This window comes from Micropterus dolomieu, linkage group LG05 (assembly GCF_021292245.1).
Source record: "Micropterus dolomieu isolate WLL.071019.BEF.003 ecotype Adirondacks linkage group LG05, ASM2129224v1, whole genome shotgun sequence".
In the NCBI taxonomy this organism is placed as follows: Eukaryota; Metazoa; Chordata; class Actinopteri; order Centrarchiformes; family Centrarchidae; genus Micropterus; species Micropterus dolomieu.
In genome coordinates, this window is record NC_060154.1 from 28,696,623 (window position 1) to 28,712,705 (window position 16,083).

At 39.2% G+C, this 16,083-nt stretch overlaps 1 protein-coding gene across 1 annotated transcript; it reads left to right on the forward strand.

Moving 5' to 3' along the window:
- The first annotated feature begins 3,847 nt into the window (after positions 1-3,847).
- Positions 3,848-11,185, forward strand: LOC123971170 (stromal cell-derived factor 1-like). The gene is made up of 4 exons (XM_046049843.1): positions 3,848-3,967; positions 5,379-5,496; positions 6,554-6,637; positions 8,780-11,185. The coding sequence occupies exons 1-4, from the start codon at positions 3,901-3,903 to the stop codon at positions 8,805-8,807; spliced, it is 297 nt and encodes a 98-aa protein (XP_045905799.1). The 5' UTR covers positions 3,848-3,900; the 3' UTR covers positions 8,808-11,185.
- Positions 11,186-16,083: the final 4,898 nt, after the last annotated feature.

Genomic DNA, 16,083 nt, shown 5'->3' on the forward strand with positions numbered 1-16,083 from the left:
AATTCACGTGTCATATTGGCTATCGGGAGCTGTTTCTAAGAAAAACTACAGTAGGAGAGAGATTATGTACTTTCTTACTCTATTTGCTTCAGCAACACAAATGTATTTAAATGTTATGCCAATAAAGCCAACTTGGATTGTAAAAAGTGAAAATGATAAAGAGAAAACAGAGAGATGGACAGAACAACCAAAACAAAGTTGATCAAAATATACCTTCTTGAAAGTTTACACCTGACACCTGCTATGCCTTTCGGAGCTTTGGAGAAAAACTTGACATATTGATTTACACTTGCAGTCAAAAAAGGTACTTACCATGTACTTTGAGAGTACAGTAAGAAATGATTCATGCAAAGAGCAGGAGATGGACCCCTGCAGTGAGACCTCCCAAAACAGACAGACAGATGGGAAACAGAACACTACACCACAACACTTTTCAGCTCAGAAAAATATACAGGTGTGAGAAAAACGTGGCCAAGAGTTAAGTAGCGGCAACAACGAAAGACTCAGTTGAAAGTAAATTCCATACAACAAAATGCTTGTTAAATGCTGTAACGCTAACTGATGTCATACTATTGTTAACTGTGCCAAAAGCTACATTCTGACACCAACATCGTCAACTAATTGCCAATGGTGTAAAATCATGGTATTCGTAAGGCAAGGCGACCACTTGCAGCTCTCGTCCCATGTCTCCTGCTGAAGCGCACAAACAATGTATATTCACATTTATATTAAAATTTTTACATTCACATATATTTGCAGATCAATAAATATTTGTGGAACCAAATGTGTATGGTTGGTCACTGTTCTTGTATCTGAAAACAATGACTGCACACTGACTCGCTGGCTGCTGAAATGTTTAGCTAATGGACAGGTACTCACGAAGTAATTATATATATAATCAAAATGTAGTCTCCCTTATTGTAAAATGTTAGAATTTAACAGGTAGCATTTATGTTTAGTGTGTGCAGGTTGTGCCAAAATCACCTTACGTCACCATCACTAGAAAAGTCGTGCAAACTGGCATTTTTATTCAAAACTGTCACTATCCAACTCCAAAACACCCTAAAATGTGAGGATGTTTCAACACTTTCTTTCACTTTCTGTTTTAAAGAAGATAATTTTGGTAATCCGTTTTCTATAAACAATTCCTGGTGAGAAAAGAACTGAGTGTCTCATTTTCGGGAAGATGCAGACTGCAAACTTGTTGATGCAGGAAAGAATAAAACAACTGGGCAATGTGCTGCCAAATCAGCTTATGTAACTACTACAGTCCATTCACCTCAGTGAAAGAAAGTAAATCTGGCTGATAGTGGCAGAAATGTTGAAATACTTGATGTTCTCTGACGTCTCTCCCATGCATGTCACAAATTGGCTGCCATTTACAACTTTAATGTGTATGTGTGTGTATGTGTTTGTGTTCAAGACAAATTACTCCTGTTTGTAGTTGCGCTTGCACAAACCACACTGCACACGTTTGTTCTTTGTGCAGGCTCACACGGGTTCGGGAGGGAATAGAGACGTGAATGTAAAGTGTGTATTGTAATGCCACTTGTGGCGTCCTGTGTGAGGAAGAGCAGGTTGTGAGCTGTTGAGCTGTTGTGATCGGAGCACTTTGATCTGAAGCCCTCTGAAGTCAACTTTCACCCCAATCTGAGAGAAACTTATTCAAATACTTTGGCTTTCATACTGCACCCTTTTCCTTTCTGCTTGTCCTGTCTTTTGCTTTCTTAGTTGCACACACACACACACACACACACACACACACACACATACACACACACACCACACACACGCACACGTATACACACACATATACACAAACAAACCTACACACACGCACACACCTACACACACACACACATACCCCCCCCCCACACACACACACCTACACACATATACACGCACACACACACACGCACACACCTACACACACACACAGACACATAGACGCTTTGAAAAAAAGTTAGCCTTTGTAGTGTGTGAGAGAAGTCAATATGTGTCCTTTCAGCTGTCAGTTGCTTCTGCTCCGTCCGTCCCCTCCTGACTGTCTGGTCTCCATGGCATCATCTATAATGACAGCATATGGAGCAAAATGTCTCAGACAGACACAAAACGATAAACAGACACAGATTTACACATAGGATGTGAATACATTTCAAAATCAGCATATGTACATTAATGCTCAATCCCTGATACAGATATTGCCAATATAACTTACGTGAAGGAGGATTTGTACTTTACTTATGATACTGGCTAGATGCAGTAAATCACAACTATAAAACACTTTTATTCTCCTTGAACTACTCTTTTCTCATCCTCACTCATTTTCTTGAAAAAGTGTGCTGTCAGTAGGTGGTTTGCTTTCCCACAGCTGTGTGATGAGAGGATATGTCTCCAATAAATGGAAAAAGAAAGAACAGAAAATACAAATCAACCACTTATGCACGTTATTCATGTTGCCCTGTGATTCACAGAAAATATATTCACTTCCTTGGCCAGTGTAAATATAAGCTTTTGTTATCTGCTGATTAAAGGATTTCAGGACATATTTATATTGTGGTATTGCATTTAGTTCAGTTGTGTGTATTTGGCTTAAACAAGTCTGTAACAGTATTTCAGGTATTACAGCCTTAGACTATCCCAGTGTGTGATCAGTGCAAAAGACATGGCTCATCTATGTTCTCATCTCAGATAAACTTTGCACACACAAACACACATACACACGTACACTGGATAATTTGCTCTGGAAGATGAAAGCCAAATGTCTGGAAACTGACTTGACATCTGCATCCTGTTAAATTTGCTAATAACACAGTTAGGATGTGCACACACACACATTTGCAATGTTCAGCAGGCTGTATGAAGACAATTGTTTAGGGATTCACTTTATCTGAGAATAGTTTTACTCCTTTTTAAACACAGACTGTGAGGAGTGTATGTTGTGGTGTGTGTTTATATTTGTATGTTGTTTCTATACCCCTCTTGTCTATTTATTTGAAACATCAATGTAACAGAGAACACTTTATGCCAAGTCCTCTCCAGTTACACTCTTAGCTTTTAATTAATTTGGGCCAATGAAGTCCCTGAGAAGACAAACCATGACTAAAATCAAACACATGCGCAAAAATGTCTCCTGTTTCTTTTCATAGCCTCAGCAACAGCCACAAGGGCCATGATGAATAGAGGAAAACATATCCAGTGTTTGTCTGGGGGCAATTGTTTTTTCTTATTAGATGAATTAAATAAAACATAATTTAAAAAGAGAAAATAAATAAACTAAAACCAAATTAATTTCTGCTGAAGTTTGTTGGTCATGCCAAAAGTATTCCATAACACACAGTAATTCTAAATTACAGCTCATAATATGACTTTTTAGTCTGTCACACGCATGTTAAAGGGAGGTGTGTGCGTGTGTGTGTGTGTGATGTGTGCGTGCGTGTGTGTGTGTGTAGTGGGGGGTCGTGACGGCTTGATGCGTCCCCGCACTGTCCGTAGTGGCTTTGGCTGCCTGAGTCAAGTTCTTCTGATATCACGCCTGAAACAGGAAAACAGATTTTCTTTGTAAAATAAAAGCATGCAAAACTGAATATTGTGACTGTATTAAAACTGAGTTATCAATGACTGACCTATTACGAATAACGCACTTTACTTATTTATTTTTAATGTTTTCTTAAGTTGTGTGTTGATAAATTAGGCCCATATGACGTGATAGATAGTCGTAATGTCTAAGCATGCTCCTTTCATGGCTTTTATTTTGCTATTCACAACCGGAAGTTATATCTATTTTTCTGATTGCCTTGACACTGGTGCGTAATTTAATGCTCCACCGCAGCCCCGTCTGCCACAGCTCCTCTGGACTTTACTCTGAGCAGGATCAAATCTCAGCGACATTATCTCAGAATGGATGTGAAGCTGCTGGTGGTCGTGGCGGCGCTCACGGTGGTGATATATGCGCCTTCATCACAAGGTATGAAATTATTTTCTGTTTTGTTGTGTTGATGGTTCAGGTTTATTTAGACTTTTTTTCATCTGTCGGTGTAAAATTATCTGGAAGTTATTAAGGTTGGTTTCATCATTATTTGCCAGGATGGATCGTGTGGATTTCCCCCCCTTTTTAGAAAATAAGAAATTAAAAGAAAAGCATGCATCAATGGAGAATGATGTTTAAATAAGCATCCAGCAGATTAGCTTTTACATTAAAAGACTGTTGACATTTAGTACTTGAATTAAAAAATTACCATGATAGGCTTTTGCAATTATTATATTATGTTTAAATAAATGCTAATTTGCATGGAGTGATTTGGAAAAGTCTCCCTCTTAGTGACAAATCTATCCAAATAATCGGCAATTTAATTCAGATGCATACAATTATGTGCAAATGAATGAATTGTCAATTAAACGTAATAGTTCTTCTTTTTCATTATTTGCATTCCATAAATATTAGTTTAATGTATGCATGAGCTTGTTCTGGAGTGGGAAAAAAACATTTCCTGACGTGCGTAAATGTGCGTAAAGGTAGTCTACATATGGCTCTAGCAGTAAGAAATTCCAAGACGGATCACCGATCAACGTGTGTATTTGCTCTGCTCTTTGTTTTCTTTTAATTCCACGCAAATGAGGTAGCTATGATACACAGCTATACATGGCGACACCAGTCACCCATTTTGAAGGTGTTGCGCTCTTTGTCATGTTAATACCGTGAGATCATGTGTAAAACATAATTAACATAGTTTACAGCGGTACTTCTCACCATCTGTTTGTGTGATATGCAGTATTTTGTTGGTTTCGCTTTAAAATAGATGTTTGGAAATAGCAGACAAGAAAAAGGAAATTATCTTGAATACTGTGTATTTATTCTGAAAGCACGCCATCCCAAATTATACTAAATCGTGCTTTTTTTTTTTAAAACACTGTTAGCCTGCTTAGTTTGTCATGTAGAGGCTTACTCCTATTTATTTTTCCACATTAATCAACCGTGAAAATCTTGGTCGACAAGGTTGTAACGGAAAGTATTCACATCCATCATGAAGTTTAAGGACCACACAGTACACAGTTGTGTATGACTGAAAGAGCTTAGCGTTTGTGGGTCTAGAAGTCCTGATAATAAATAAGTAAATTTATCTTCCTGCCTCGTGTTTGTGTGTTTTTTTTTGGATGAGGGTGGATGGATAATTAATATGCAAATCCAAGAAGATTAGCTATTAGTGGTACATTTCTACTTTTTTGTAGTGGCTCAGATTTGTGGTGATTTGTTTTGGTTTTCCTGATCATTTTCAGTTATGTTGATGTTTAATTGTATTTCTCTTCTTATTTATGATCTATTTTATCAGGGATAATGCCTTGCTGTAATTGTGATACTCATCACTTCTCTTTTTCAGCGAAGCCCATCAGTCTGGTGGAGAGATGCTACTGTCGTTCAACGGTCAACAGCGTCCCACGGGGCTACATCCGAGAACTCAGGTTCATCCACACGCCCAATTGCCCCTTCCAAGTGATGTGAGTATTTTTGTTAATGCTGGCTTTAGGCAGCCACAGAAACACATAGAATTGCATGTTTTCCACTCTGGCATTAAAACATTACACAGGTTTCCCCCTGGTTGGACATTTCTCACCATCAATCTCCAAGTGGAGACAGGTCAGAGAAAAGAGTTGTCCATGTATTTGTATCCGTGCACACCCCTCTGTCACTCGCTTTCACACTCACATGAACAGAAAGCAAGCCACTCTTACCACAGGCCCAATGATGCATCCACAGGAAGTGAGTATGAGTGAGCATGAAAGGGAGGTGGAAATTGGATGCAGTTATGTTTTCAATAGCAAAGCAACAGTTGTGGATTTTGTAATTGGATTTTTGTCTAATATACTTGTCACGCAGCGATTCCTCCTCATACTGTGCTTACAACCTTTGGGTCTGATCTCATTCATTGTCACGGCTTGTGTGGGGTGAATTTATAGATGAAAGTGTGCAGCAACATAAACACATTGCAGTTGGATAGTGGACAGGAAGACTTCAGGAGCAGTTAAGAGTGGGACATAGAATTGACAGGTCTTACAAATACACATACGGGGGCCTGGAAAACTGGTTTTTAGTTAGCCGGACATGTGCATCAAAGGAGGCATCGTCTCCCACAAAGAGACATATGATCCAGTCTTGACCCATTCTGTAAATAACCACAGGGTTATGCTTCATTTAGAAAGTAGTCTGTAGACACATGTTGAGGAACTGACTCCTCAACCTCAATGTACTCAAATATTTACTGCACATTAATTAGGTAGTTTAATCAAGGGTGAAAAATCAAACTTCTGCCTGAATGCACATGTTGTTTAGTTACATAAACATCTGTAGCAGCATCACACATAAGGTAAACGAGTGATTGTTCACCGCTGTGAGCTCTCTGTGTGTGTCAAACTGACATGGCAGTCTGACATGGCAGTCATGGCATTTCAGTCTGTGTCAAGACACCTGATGTCACTAACTTTCCATAATTCACCCTTTCATCTTCAACTGAGGCATGTGTGGCCTATACTGAGCTCTTTCCTTTTTTCTAATCAGTGCCAAGCTGAAGTCAAGCAAAGAAGTGTGTGTGAACCCAGAGGTCCGGTGGCTGCAGCTGTACCTGAGGAACGCTATCAACAAGTAAGTCGATACAAATCAGATTGATTTTGGTTATGGACTGTGTGTTTGCTGCATGGTTCAGTTGTCTGCTGCCAATTGTCAACTTTAAAACAGATAACTCATGGGGAGCACTGTAAAATCACTTCCACTCCATAGACATTTAAAGCAGGTAGCACATTTGGACATCTATCGATGAACAATTGTTTGAGTGACAGTTCTTAAATGCCCAATTTATAATGCAGCCCAAACCTGAAACATGTTGCTACATGTACATGTGCATTCCACTTTCACACACCAGAGTGCTCTTATGGGTTCATCCCTGGTCATCATTGTTTATGCAAGACACATGTTTAATAAAACATGGACAAATATACCACACTTATATTAAATATTGTATATTTGCTAAACATAATTTTCAGGCAAAACAGTGCAACTTCACAAAATTACGTTTCTTCTTTGGTCACTTAATCTAACATTAATGGTAAAATTTGCATTCGACTATCATGCTAAAGTTCATCTCAGTTGAGAGGGCTAAAAGTCACTGCCAATATCAACTGTCTCCTTCCTGCTTTGAGGACACTTTTATAAAAAAAAAACATTGGCACTATAAAGTTTATAGAAGGGATCAAGTTGCCATCCTGAACTTGGTGCAGTCATGTATTTCCAAGGATTGAAAACCCCTGTAGCGGTCAGATGAAACAAGCTCTGCGCTGTGGTGTGGAGGCAGATAAAGAGTTTGGTTGCAAAAAGTAAATTTCCTGACTCTCCATGTGAAGAAGACTAAATGCTCTCATGGAATCACTGACCCAGTGAGGATGTTGATATCACCCCTATGCTCCAGCATCTGCCAAACACACTCAATACCCACTGACTGATCCGCCCACAGTCTTGCAGCCAGACTGTCTGTCTCAAAGGTGATTGTAGAGTCCTTGACATGTTGAGGTGTGAGCAGAGTCTTCTACATAACAAAACAGCCCAGGGAGAGAGTAGATGGTGGTCATTTACAATAGATCAGACCTAATGTGTTACCAATTACACATACAGTCAAAGGGGAAGGAGGGACAACCTTATTTACGTTATTTGTGTATGTATAAAGGCACATGATTGTAAGTCATGCATTATGCTAATGTTTAGTCTGGTAAATAAGACCATGATCACCTTTTTTATCAGTTGTAATGTGGCTCAGCCCTTCCAAAGTATTATTCCAATGTCAATACTTCAACTACCCCCCCGTGTTCAAGTATTTATACTGTTAATATATACGGTTTGTGCAGCGGTATGCATATATATCACTCTGCAACAGCTACAAATGAAGGCTCTGCAATTACATCTTTGGATACACTATTTATCACAGTTTTTTCTTCATTTAATGAAGTCAAATTTTACAAAAAAGGTCTTCTTCGAAAGAAAAACTGTCAAAGAGTAATTGGTTAAAAACTTTGGAGTCAGACTACCAAGTGACTAATGGACTTGAAGGGGACTGATTAACCAGCTGAACACAGAATAAATTTAACTTCATTGGGCTAAAATGTTATGTTCTTGATTACAGGTCAACAAACATGTTGGTCCAGTAAACATGAAGCAGCTGCTTTCATTTGAGAATACTGCAACTGAATATATTCTGAATTCTGGCACTTGGTCTTTGTAATCCTGGCATCCAGTCATGGCTGAACAAATACCCATTCATTTTCATATGTAAATGCTCCGTACTTGTATAGCGCCTTTCTAGTCTTTTCGACCACTCAAAGCGCTTTTACACTACATCTGCATTCACCAGTCACACACATTCATACACTGAGCCTAAGTGCTCAAACGGAAACTAACATTCACACTCACTCATACACTGGTGGAATAGCCGCCAGGGGCAATTCGGGGTTCAGTACGCAACCAGGGGGAGCCAGGGATTGAACCGCCGACCTTCCGATTAACAGCCAACCCTGAGCCAACCCTGAGCCACAGCCGCCCCAATATGGTGTTTACTAGTAACACAGCCAAGTGTCTCCTAATGGACATGATACACATTTTGTCATTTTGACAAAACTGGAAGCCAGCAATCACATGTGTGAATTGTCAGTGCCAAATATGTTATATGATTTTGACATTGTGTCTTTACATCTATTTTGCTCTAATGAAACTCATATCAATTATGCTTCTCCTGTTTAGGATGAAGAAATCCAAACAGGGCAATTAAAAACTCCTGCAGAGATCTTCCTGGGCCATCACAGTTTTGAAACATGTGATTTGAGATCATCTGGTATGTTGTACAGCACTTATGGCTGCCATGCCTGCGGCCTTTCGCATGGAAATAACCTACAACTCTTCACCATGGACACCAATCCGTCTTCACCATCACCACTCTTACCACTTATAGAGATCGTAGATGTTATTAGTGCAAAGTGCAATTATATCTGAGTGTATGTTTTTCTAACTATAATGTATATACTTTTTTGTTAATGGACTTCAACACAGTAAAGAGCTATTTTTAGAGATGTTCTTGTTCCTCTGGCCTCTCATCTGTCATTTAGGATAAGGGATCAAGTTCGGGGTCAAAGTGTTTAAGGGTGAGAGACATACAGTAGGTCAGTGGTAGGGTTTTCTCCACAACAAACATGAATCAACATCCTTCTTAACAGTAATAGAGTCCTGTGGACCGTTGAGCCAAGAGAGTTATTATAACTAATCCTAAATATGGGATCTTCTTATCCTTATTGTCTCTGATTTAAATTGTGCAAAATGATAAACAACAACAAATAGGTTCTCTTCTAAAAACTGAGGAATGGGCCGAGCTGCAGAGCTTGCCAAGTTGTATTTCATGTTTCAAGTTAATTGGCACCATGGAATTTCAATGGGTGCCAGCTACCCCTAGACTGAATATAAGATGTATAAAAGATCCTAGTAAAAATAGCAATTACAATGTTTTCGTGATGGAAGTTCGGATGCCAAAAGAGCTTGAGCATTTCCTGAGCTGTGGCTGTGATTACGCGACCCTGTGTTACCCAACATGTCTGCTTTTTTTCATTGTTAGAGAAAAGCTGAACATCTGGATCCCAAACAGTTTTAATTAAGCGACCAAAAAGTCGAAATGTGCGGGAATCATAAAGCTTCCTCACTTAACTAGAGATGGTAAGAACAACTAAAAAGTAATCACCCTTAATAAATTGGTGTCAAAAAGATTAGTAAGTATGGATGTCCATTTCAAAGAAGGGCGTGCAGTAATTTGAATAATAGTTACCACATCAGTAGTTTAAACACTATATTATACTAAGAGCTAGTAGAGAAATTAGAACTGTACCTTTACTGACTACAAATAGATGTATATCAATGTGGCTACCTACAACTGTCACACAGATAGCAATGCACTTTATACCTGATGTATTCGTGTTTTAACAACAAAATTTACTATTACCTACTTAGTCTGATCATTAAATTCTTTCTGTCTTTTTTATGTTAAACACACTGTTTTCATTCTGTTCTTTGTGATCATTGAATGTGTAGTTGCATTTAATTGTTAAACTGGGAGATCTATACATCCATTCATTTAAATCGCCTTGTCATATGTAAAATGAATATGATACAAATGTTTTATTTTTGTACTCTTTTATACATTTATATATTAAATCTAAACATTCAAATGAAGGAACTGTACTCTCACAATTGAGTCCTCTAGCCAACGGTTTATTGTAAAACTTGTATACAGCTGGTCAGGGGAAAAAAAGGAAATCTTTAAAATGTTATAGTTGCTATTTTAATGTATGCTTTCCTATACGAGGCTTTTCATCATAAATACACACACTTATACGCACTGATGCACACATGGATGGAGTTCAGTTAAGTGACTCACATCTTTATATTCAGTGTAGAGCAAGGATTTCCAGGGCCAGCTGCTGTAATCTTCCTGCATTACGGGTCAGAGAGTAAATCTAGACTTTGATGTGAGAACATGTGTTTAGCTTTACTCTAAGGTCTAATGAGAGGCAAGGACAATGATCCTGCCTGTTATTTAACTATTAACTCAACAAGCGACCAATAGGAAAACATTAGCGCTAAAAGGGGTGAACTTTTAACTTCCCTCCAAGGGCATTATGTGAGGCGGAGCACAGTAGTACATGTGATGAGAGTGATCCGCTGAATGAAACATCAGGGAGAGATAAAGGGCTGTGAGTGGCAGTCCACAACCCATTTTGTTATGTTTACTGATTAGCTTTGAAGTCCGGTTTAAGCACGATAAAAACAGAGTTAACAGCTCTCATGTGGGAGATAAAGCCATTGATTTAGCCACTGATTCAGCTCTTTTGTCCCTATTTGGAGTGGGAATTAATCCGATATAATCACTGTATGATCTGATTGTGTTAAACTGATATCACCGAATCTGCAAGTAGCAGCAAGTATATTCCTTTCCAGTAATGTGAAGATTGGACAGGTTATGTGACATTTTCTCATCATTTTCTCATACAGAGGAATAGTCCCGATATCTTCCAGTGTTAACGATTTGTCGATTTGATCAGAGTAAATGATTTTTAAATAATTTGTTCACTGACAATATTTCAATTAAACTTTGTAAGACAAATAGCTCAACTGGCATTTGCTTTTTTTATTATGTGATGATCTCAGTGGCTACATTATCACTGATCTGTGTGGGGTGCACAAAAACATACTAATATCACATGTCCTCTAATGAAAAGCAGTTGTTTGCAATAGTTCAAGCTCACTGTGTTCTTGGGATCACTGCCAACATCCATCAGTTAAACCATGCAGGTGGTGTGACTGGTGCCATGAAGCCTGAGATGTAGTGAAAGGGGAATGTAAAAGTTTTTACTTTATATTTTATGTGCACATTACATATACCTTTAAGAAAACGCAGGAAATGTCTGAAAACATCACACATTGCTTGTAAAACTAGGCCATTCATTTAAAATGTGTTGTGTCTGAGAGCAAAAACTGCTAATGTAAACACGTAAAGAGGTTTCAACAATAAAGTCTCCTCCAACAGGAGGCCATGGAAAGTAAATGAGACGTGTTAAAGCACTAATCCATCTGCACATCAAGTTTACTGAAGTGTAACAGAACAACATGATTAAAAGAATTATTGGCCGATTTTCATGAGTGATCTTCCCCAGTGCCATGTTGGTACTAGCCTAAATAAATACACGACAGATCCACTCAGCATGATGGGTTTCACATATTCATCTCCAAACCTGAGAGACAAGCACAAAATATCTAATGCCAGAGAAAATCTCGGAAGAGCGACATCTCGAATCAAGAGCTCCATTTAAAACTAAAGTTTGTTTTGCAACTCTGTGTTTTATAATATTGTGAAACATTCTGAGACTATTATGAAAAATAATAAAACCAGAAGGCTACTCAGCACCTTGGAATGAGCTGTACAGCCAGCACTGTACTGATTTACTCAAAGGCAGCGGAATATACACAAGACAGGAGAAGACATATGAAATTCATATTCAGCATTGCCTTTAGAAACTCTTTTGAGGTTTAGAGTTCAACCACAATGTCAAACAAAAAAACTGACACCTTGACAGATGAATAAAGATTTGTCATGTGAAATGCAAGAAATGACAGAAATAAGGGACGAGTGGAGTGTATGTGCTCATTTGACTTACAGTACATGGTCCCTCCATCTTTAGCTGTAAGGGCTCCCAGATGTGCAGCCAATGAAACTCCACTTAGTGGTTATTCATCATGAAAAGCTGAGCATAAAAAATATAAAAATTTAGTGTGTACACACACACACACACACACACACACACACACACACACACACAGGGTAACAGGGGTTATAGAAAGCCACTTCAAGAAGGTCCCAGTGAACGTTGCTCTCCCAGGTCAGATCAGTTTTTAATAAAAACTACAAGGTGGCAAGTTAACCTGGGGTCACTTTTAATGTTCGTCTGTGTGTGTGTGTGCATATCAGTGAGTATGTATATGTATGCATGTGTGATGTCACTTCCTAACTCTACTCCAAGACCATTAACTTCATTTAGCTCCCTACCTCCAGTATGCTGGCACTTGAACACAGCAATTTAAAGGCCTGTATAGTTTGTCACCACCTGAAGTGTCAAGGATCATGAAAATTGCCCTGCGAAGCTTATTAGGTGGTCAAAACGCAGACACTCCATCGTCACTACGGTTTGACTGTGGAAGAGAAAAGAGCTGCGCACACAAGAATGATCTCTTTGAAGGAAATGATCTTAAACTTGTGAAGTTGAAGGATGAAGATGTGAGTGCACACAAATCTGGTGTTCTCCAGGGCTGTGTGGTCGGCTGAAGGTCTGATTACATTAACTTGTGCTCCATAAAAAGGAACATTGGTTTGCAGGTCTTTTGGCCAATACTAATTCCCTTCCCTATACTCACTGCCACATCCACACATCAATAAAAGCACACTTATAAAAGGATGTATGTGTTGTTGTGCTGAGCTCTTGGACATTATCTCTCTGTTTCTGTTGCCTTTTGTAAGCCTACCAATAAGAGAGGGAATGGAAAAGTTCTGCATTCACATTTGATCTCCTAAAGAACAATTTGATCCCCCCCTACCGAACAATTAGCTCAGAGCACAGGGTCAGCTACTGCGGGGCACACACTTGGCTGTCATGTGGGATTGATTTTTGGTTTTTCCGGGTTGAAGGTTGAAAATTTGAATTCCTTGGCACCCAGCTTTAGACTCTGAAAGAGTACAATACAGAGACAGACACATCATTAAGACAAAAAGTAGAAACCCATAACTTTATGAACCTTAGCATGAGAAAGGCCAAAATAATGTGAACTGTGAACTGTCCACAGTTTTCTTTGAATACACTCTTTAGACATAATCTTGACTATGTGAACTTTCATACCTGCTGTCTGTAATCTCTATTTCTCTCTCAGATAGGATGACCATGTACTGATTCCCTCTCATTTTTCATCAGAGTAGACATGCCGATGCCTATCCTCAAGCGCACAGAGAATAAAACTCTGTGATTCCTACATAGAAAGTCTCTTCAACAATTTTCTGAGAGGTTGGTGTGTGTGTCTGGGAAGTGTGTATATGCGGCTCCTGCTCTCTCTCAACCACTGCTCCCCCTTTCTGTTGTTATTTACCCCCCTGTCCCAGACCAGACCACTGCCCTTGGGCATCGGGTGCACCAAAATCACACTCCCCAAGGGAAACATTAGCAGAGTCATAGCTGTTTTCGTATCACATGACCCGTAGTACATTTCCACAAAGGCACACTCTGACTAAGAAAAATCCCATGTAATGATTTGTAAATGACTTGCTGATTGTGCAAAGGGGGAGGTGGTGTGCACTGACTGTTAATTGCCTTAACACTGCCAGTGACCCACCCGAACATTAATCACAATTATGACAAAATTACTCAGCCGAATGTCTCAGAAGAGTTGCTGCGACGGATGTTGAAAGTGACCAACATGCAGTGTGTAATAACAGCGGCATGTGTGTGTCTGTTTGAGAATGAATGGGAGGCTAATAGAGGGGCCCCTATGAACGATTAAAATAGCCCTCCTGCAGTCTCTCCACCTTTCATGTGCTAATATTGCCAAGGTTATGAGTCTAAACACTATCCATCTTCACACAGATGTTCACATGGACATGGGGCCTTCCCTCCACACAATAACACCAGCTATGGTCCAAATTCCTTCAGTGTGATTCTGTTTTCAAATCCAGAAGAAGCATAGTGGACTCCGGGTGTTAGGTATGGATGAGACACAAAGGAGTCACACACTCAGGGGACAGTAGGAGGCCACGATCTGCGGGGCCCAGAGACGCTGAAACACCACCAACTTCAAACCTCACCCACATATCACATGCGGTTTCCCTTCTTCTCCATTTCTTGAAAGATTATCACCCACATCCTAATTGGTTCATATATGCAGGGTGCCTCCATGAATGGTGTGTTTCATGTCTTCCCATGTGTAGCTCTGAGCGCCACTCTCAGAAAGAGGGGGAAAAGAAGACCATTAAGGATGTGACTAACTGTAAAAAGAAAGAAACAATTACGCCATTATCTGGAGATGAAACCGATATACTGTACTCGCCTCATCTCCAATACCACAGTGTTTTTTTTTTTACCATGAGGCTTATTACTAAAGAGACCCTTCTGTTGGGTTGCAGTGTGACTCAGTGCCTGAGCACGCTGTCCAGATGCAGCAGACAGGGAGGTCTGATGCCTAATGCCATCGACCAACATTGTTCATCCTCAAAACAAAGTTTTCTAAAAACAAAGTGAAGAAACGGTCATATCACCCACAATAAATCTGAAGAGCATTTTGATGTAACTGATACCCCGCAAATATTTTTGTTGTCTTTATTTCATTAGGTAGTTAGTTGTTTTTCTTTGATCAGATTTCAAATTTGTTCGTTGGTTATATTTCTAAAGAAATTTACCATCTGAAAAGTATGTTTTGTGACCGTAGTGCTGCATGTAAGGCACAGGCACACATTTAATTTATACAAAATCGATGGAATTAGAAGCCCAGCTCAGTATGTTCTCCAAAAGACACGACTCAGTGGTGTATAACCTGAGTATATCTAAGTTGGTCTAAATAAAGGATTTCTGTCATATATCATAAAATTATCTTTTAATATGTCAAGAATGGTTAGTAATTTACTTTACAGGTTATTCATCACACACAGCATGGCTCTGCTGTTGGCAATGTCGGTCAGTCAGTGGTTCCACCACTTTGGTTCAGACTGAAATATCACAACTATTGCTCAGAAATTTTATTCAGCTGGTGGATGAGTCCTAATGACCTTAGTGATCCCCTGACTTTTCACTTAGCACCACCATCAGATCGAAAGTGTGCCAAACTCCAAATAACTAAATACCTGCAAAACTAATGACATTCCCATCACCCTCAGCTGTACTTTGTACTTAATGATAACAAGCAAATGTTAGCATGCACACATGCTAAATGCTGAATATGGGAAACATTATAGTTGCTAAACATCAGCATGTTAGCATTATCATTGTAATCATGTTAGCATTTAGCTCAAAGCACTGTGCCTCACAGAGCCAGCATGACGCTTAGTAGTTCTTCTTTCTAAATTTAGCAGCAGTAATGATTATCATTTTTCATGTGAAAAGGCAATGTTTAATGAAGTTTGACTGTGATAAGACAACTAATCTAATCTTTAATACTGTTCAGTAGAAAGAGGATGATAATTATTGTTGTACAATCAGTCTTTAGTCACTAAGGCCAGAGCAACATCATAACCAAATGTTTAAAAAAAGTTGAAATGTATCACCCATTTCATTCTTATCTATAGGGCCTTGCCAGTCCTTATCCAAAGCTGAGCCAACACAAGAAATACTCACACTCTGGCCGAAGGATCAAACCTTCAACAACCACAAAGATAATCTCATAACACAGAGATCTAACTTTTCTCTGGCATTTCACAGCATGCCCTGGGGTGCCTTACACTTGTAGGAAGTCCAGTCATACCAAGGAGGTGA

Excerpts from the sequence above, each read along its gene's own strand:
- LOC123971170 (XM_046049843.1), top strand. The coding sequence starts at position 3,901 with ATGGATGTGAAGCTGCTGGTGGTCGTGGCGGCGCTCACGGTGGTGATA. Across the intron at positions 3,968-5,378 it reads ATATGCGCCTTCATCACAAG|CGAAGCCCATCAGTCTGGTG; the intron begins GTATGAAATTAT and ends TCTCTTTTTCAG. Across the intron at positions 5,497-6,553 it reads AATTGCCCCTTCCAAGTGAT|TGCCAAGCTGAAGTCAAGCA; the intron begins GTGAGTATTTTT and ends TTTTCTAATCAG.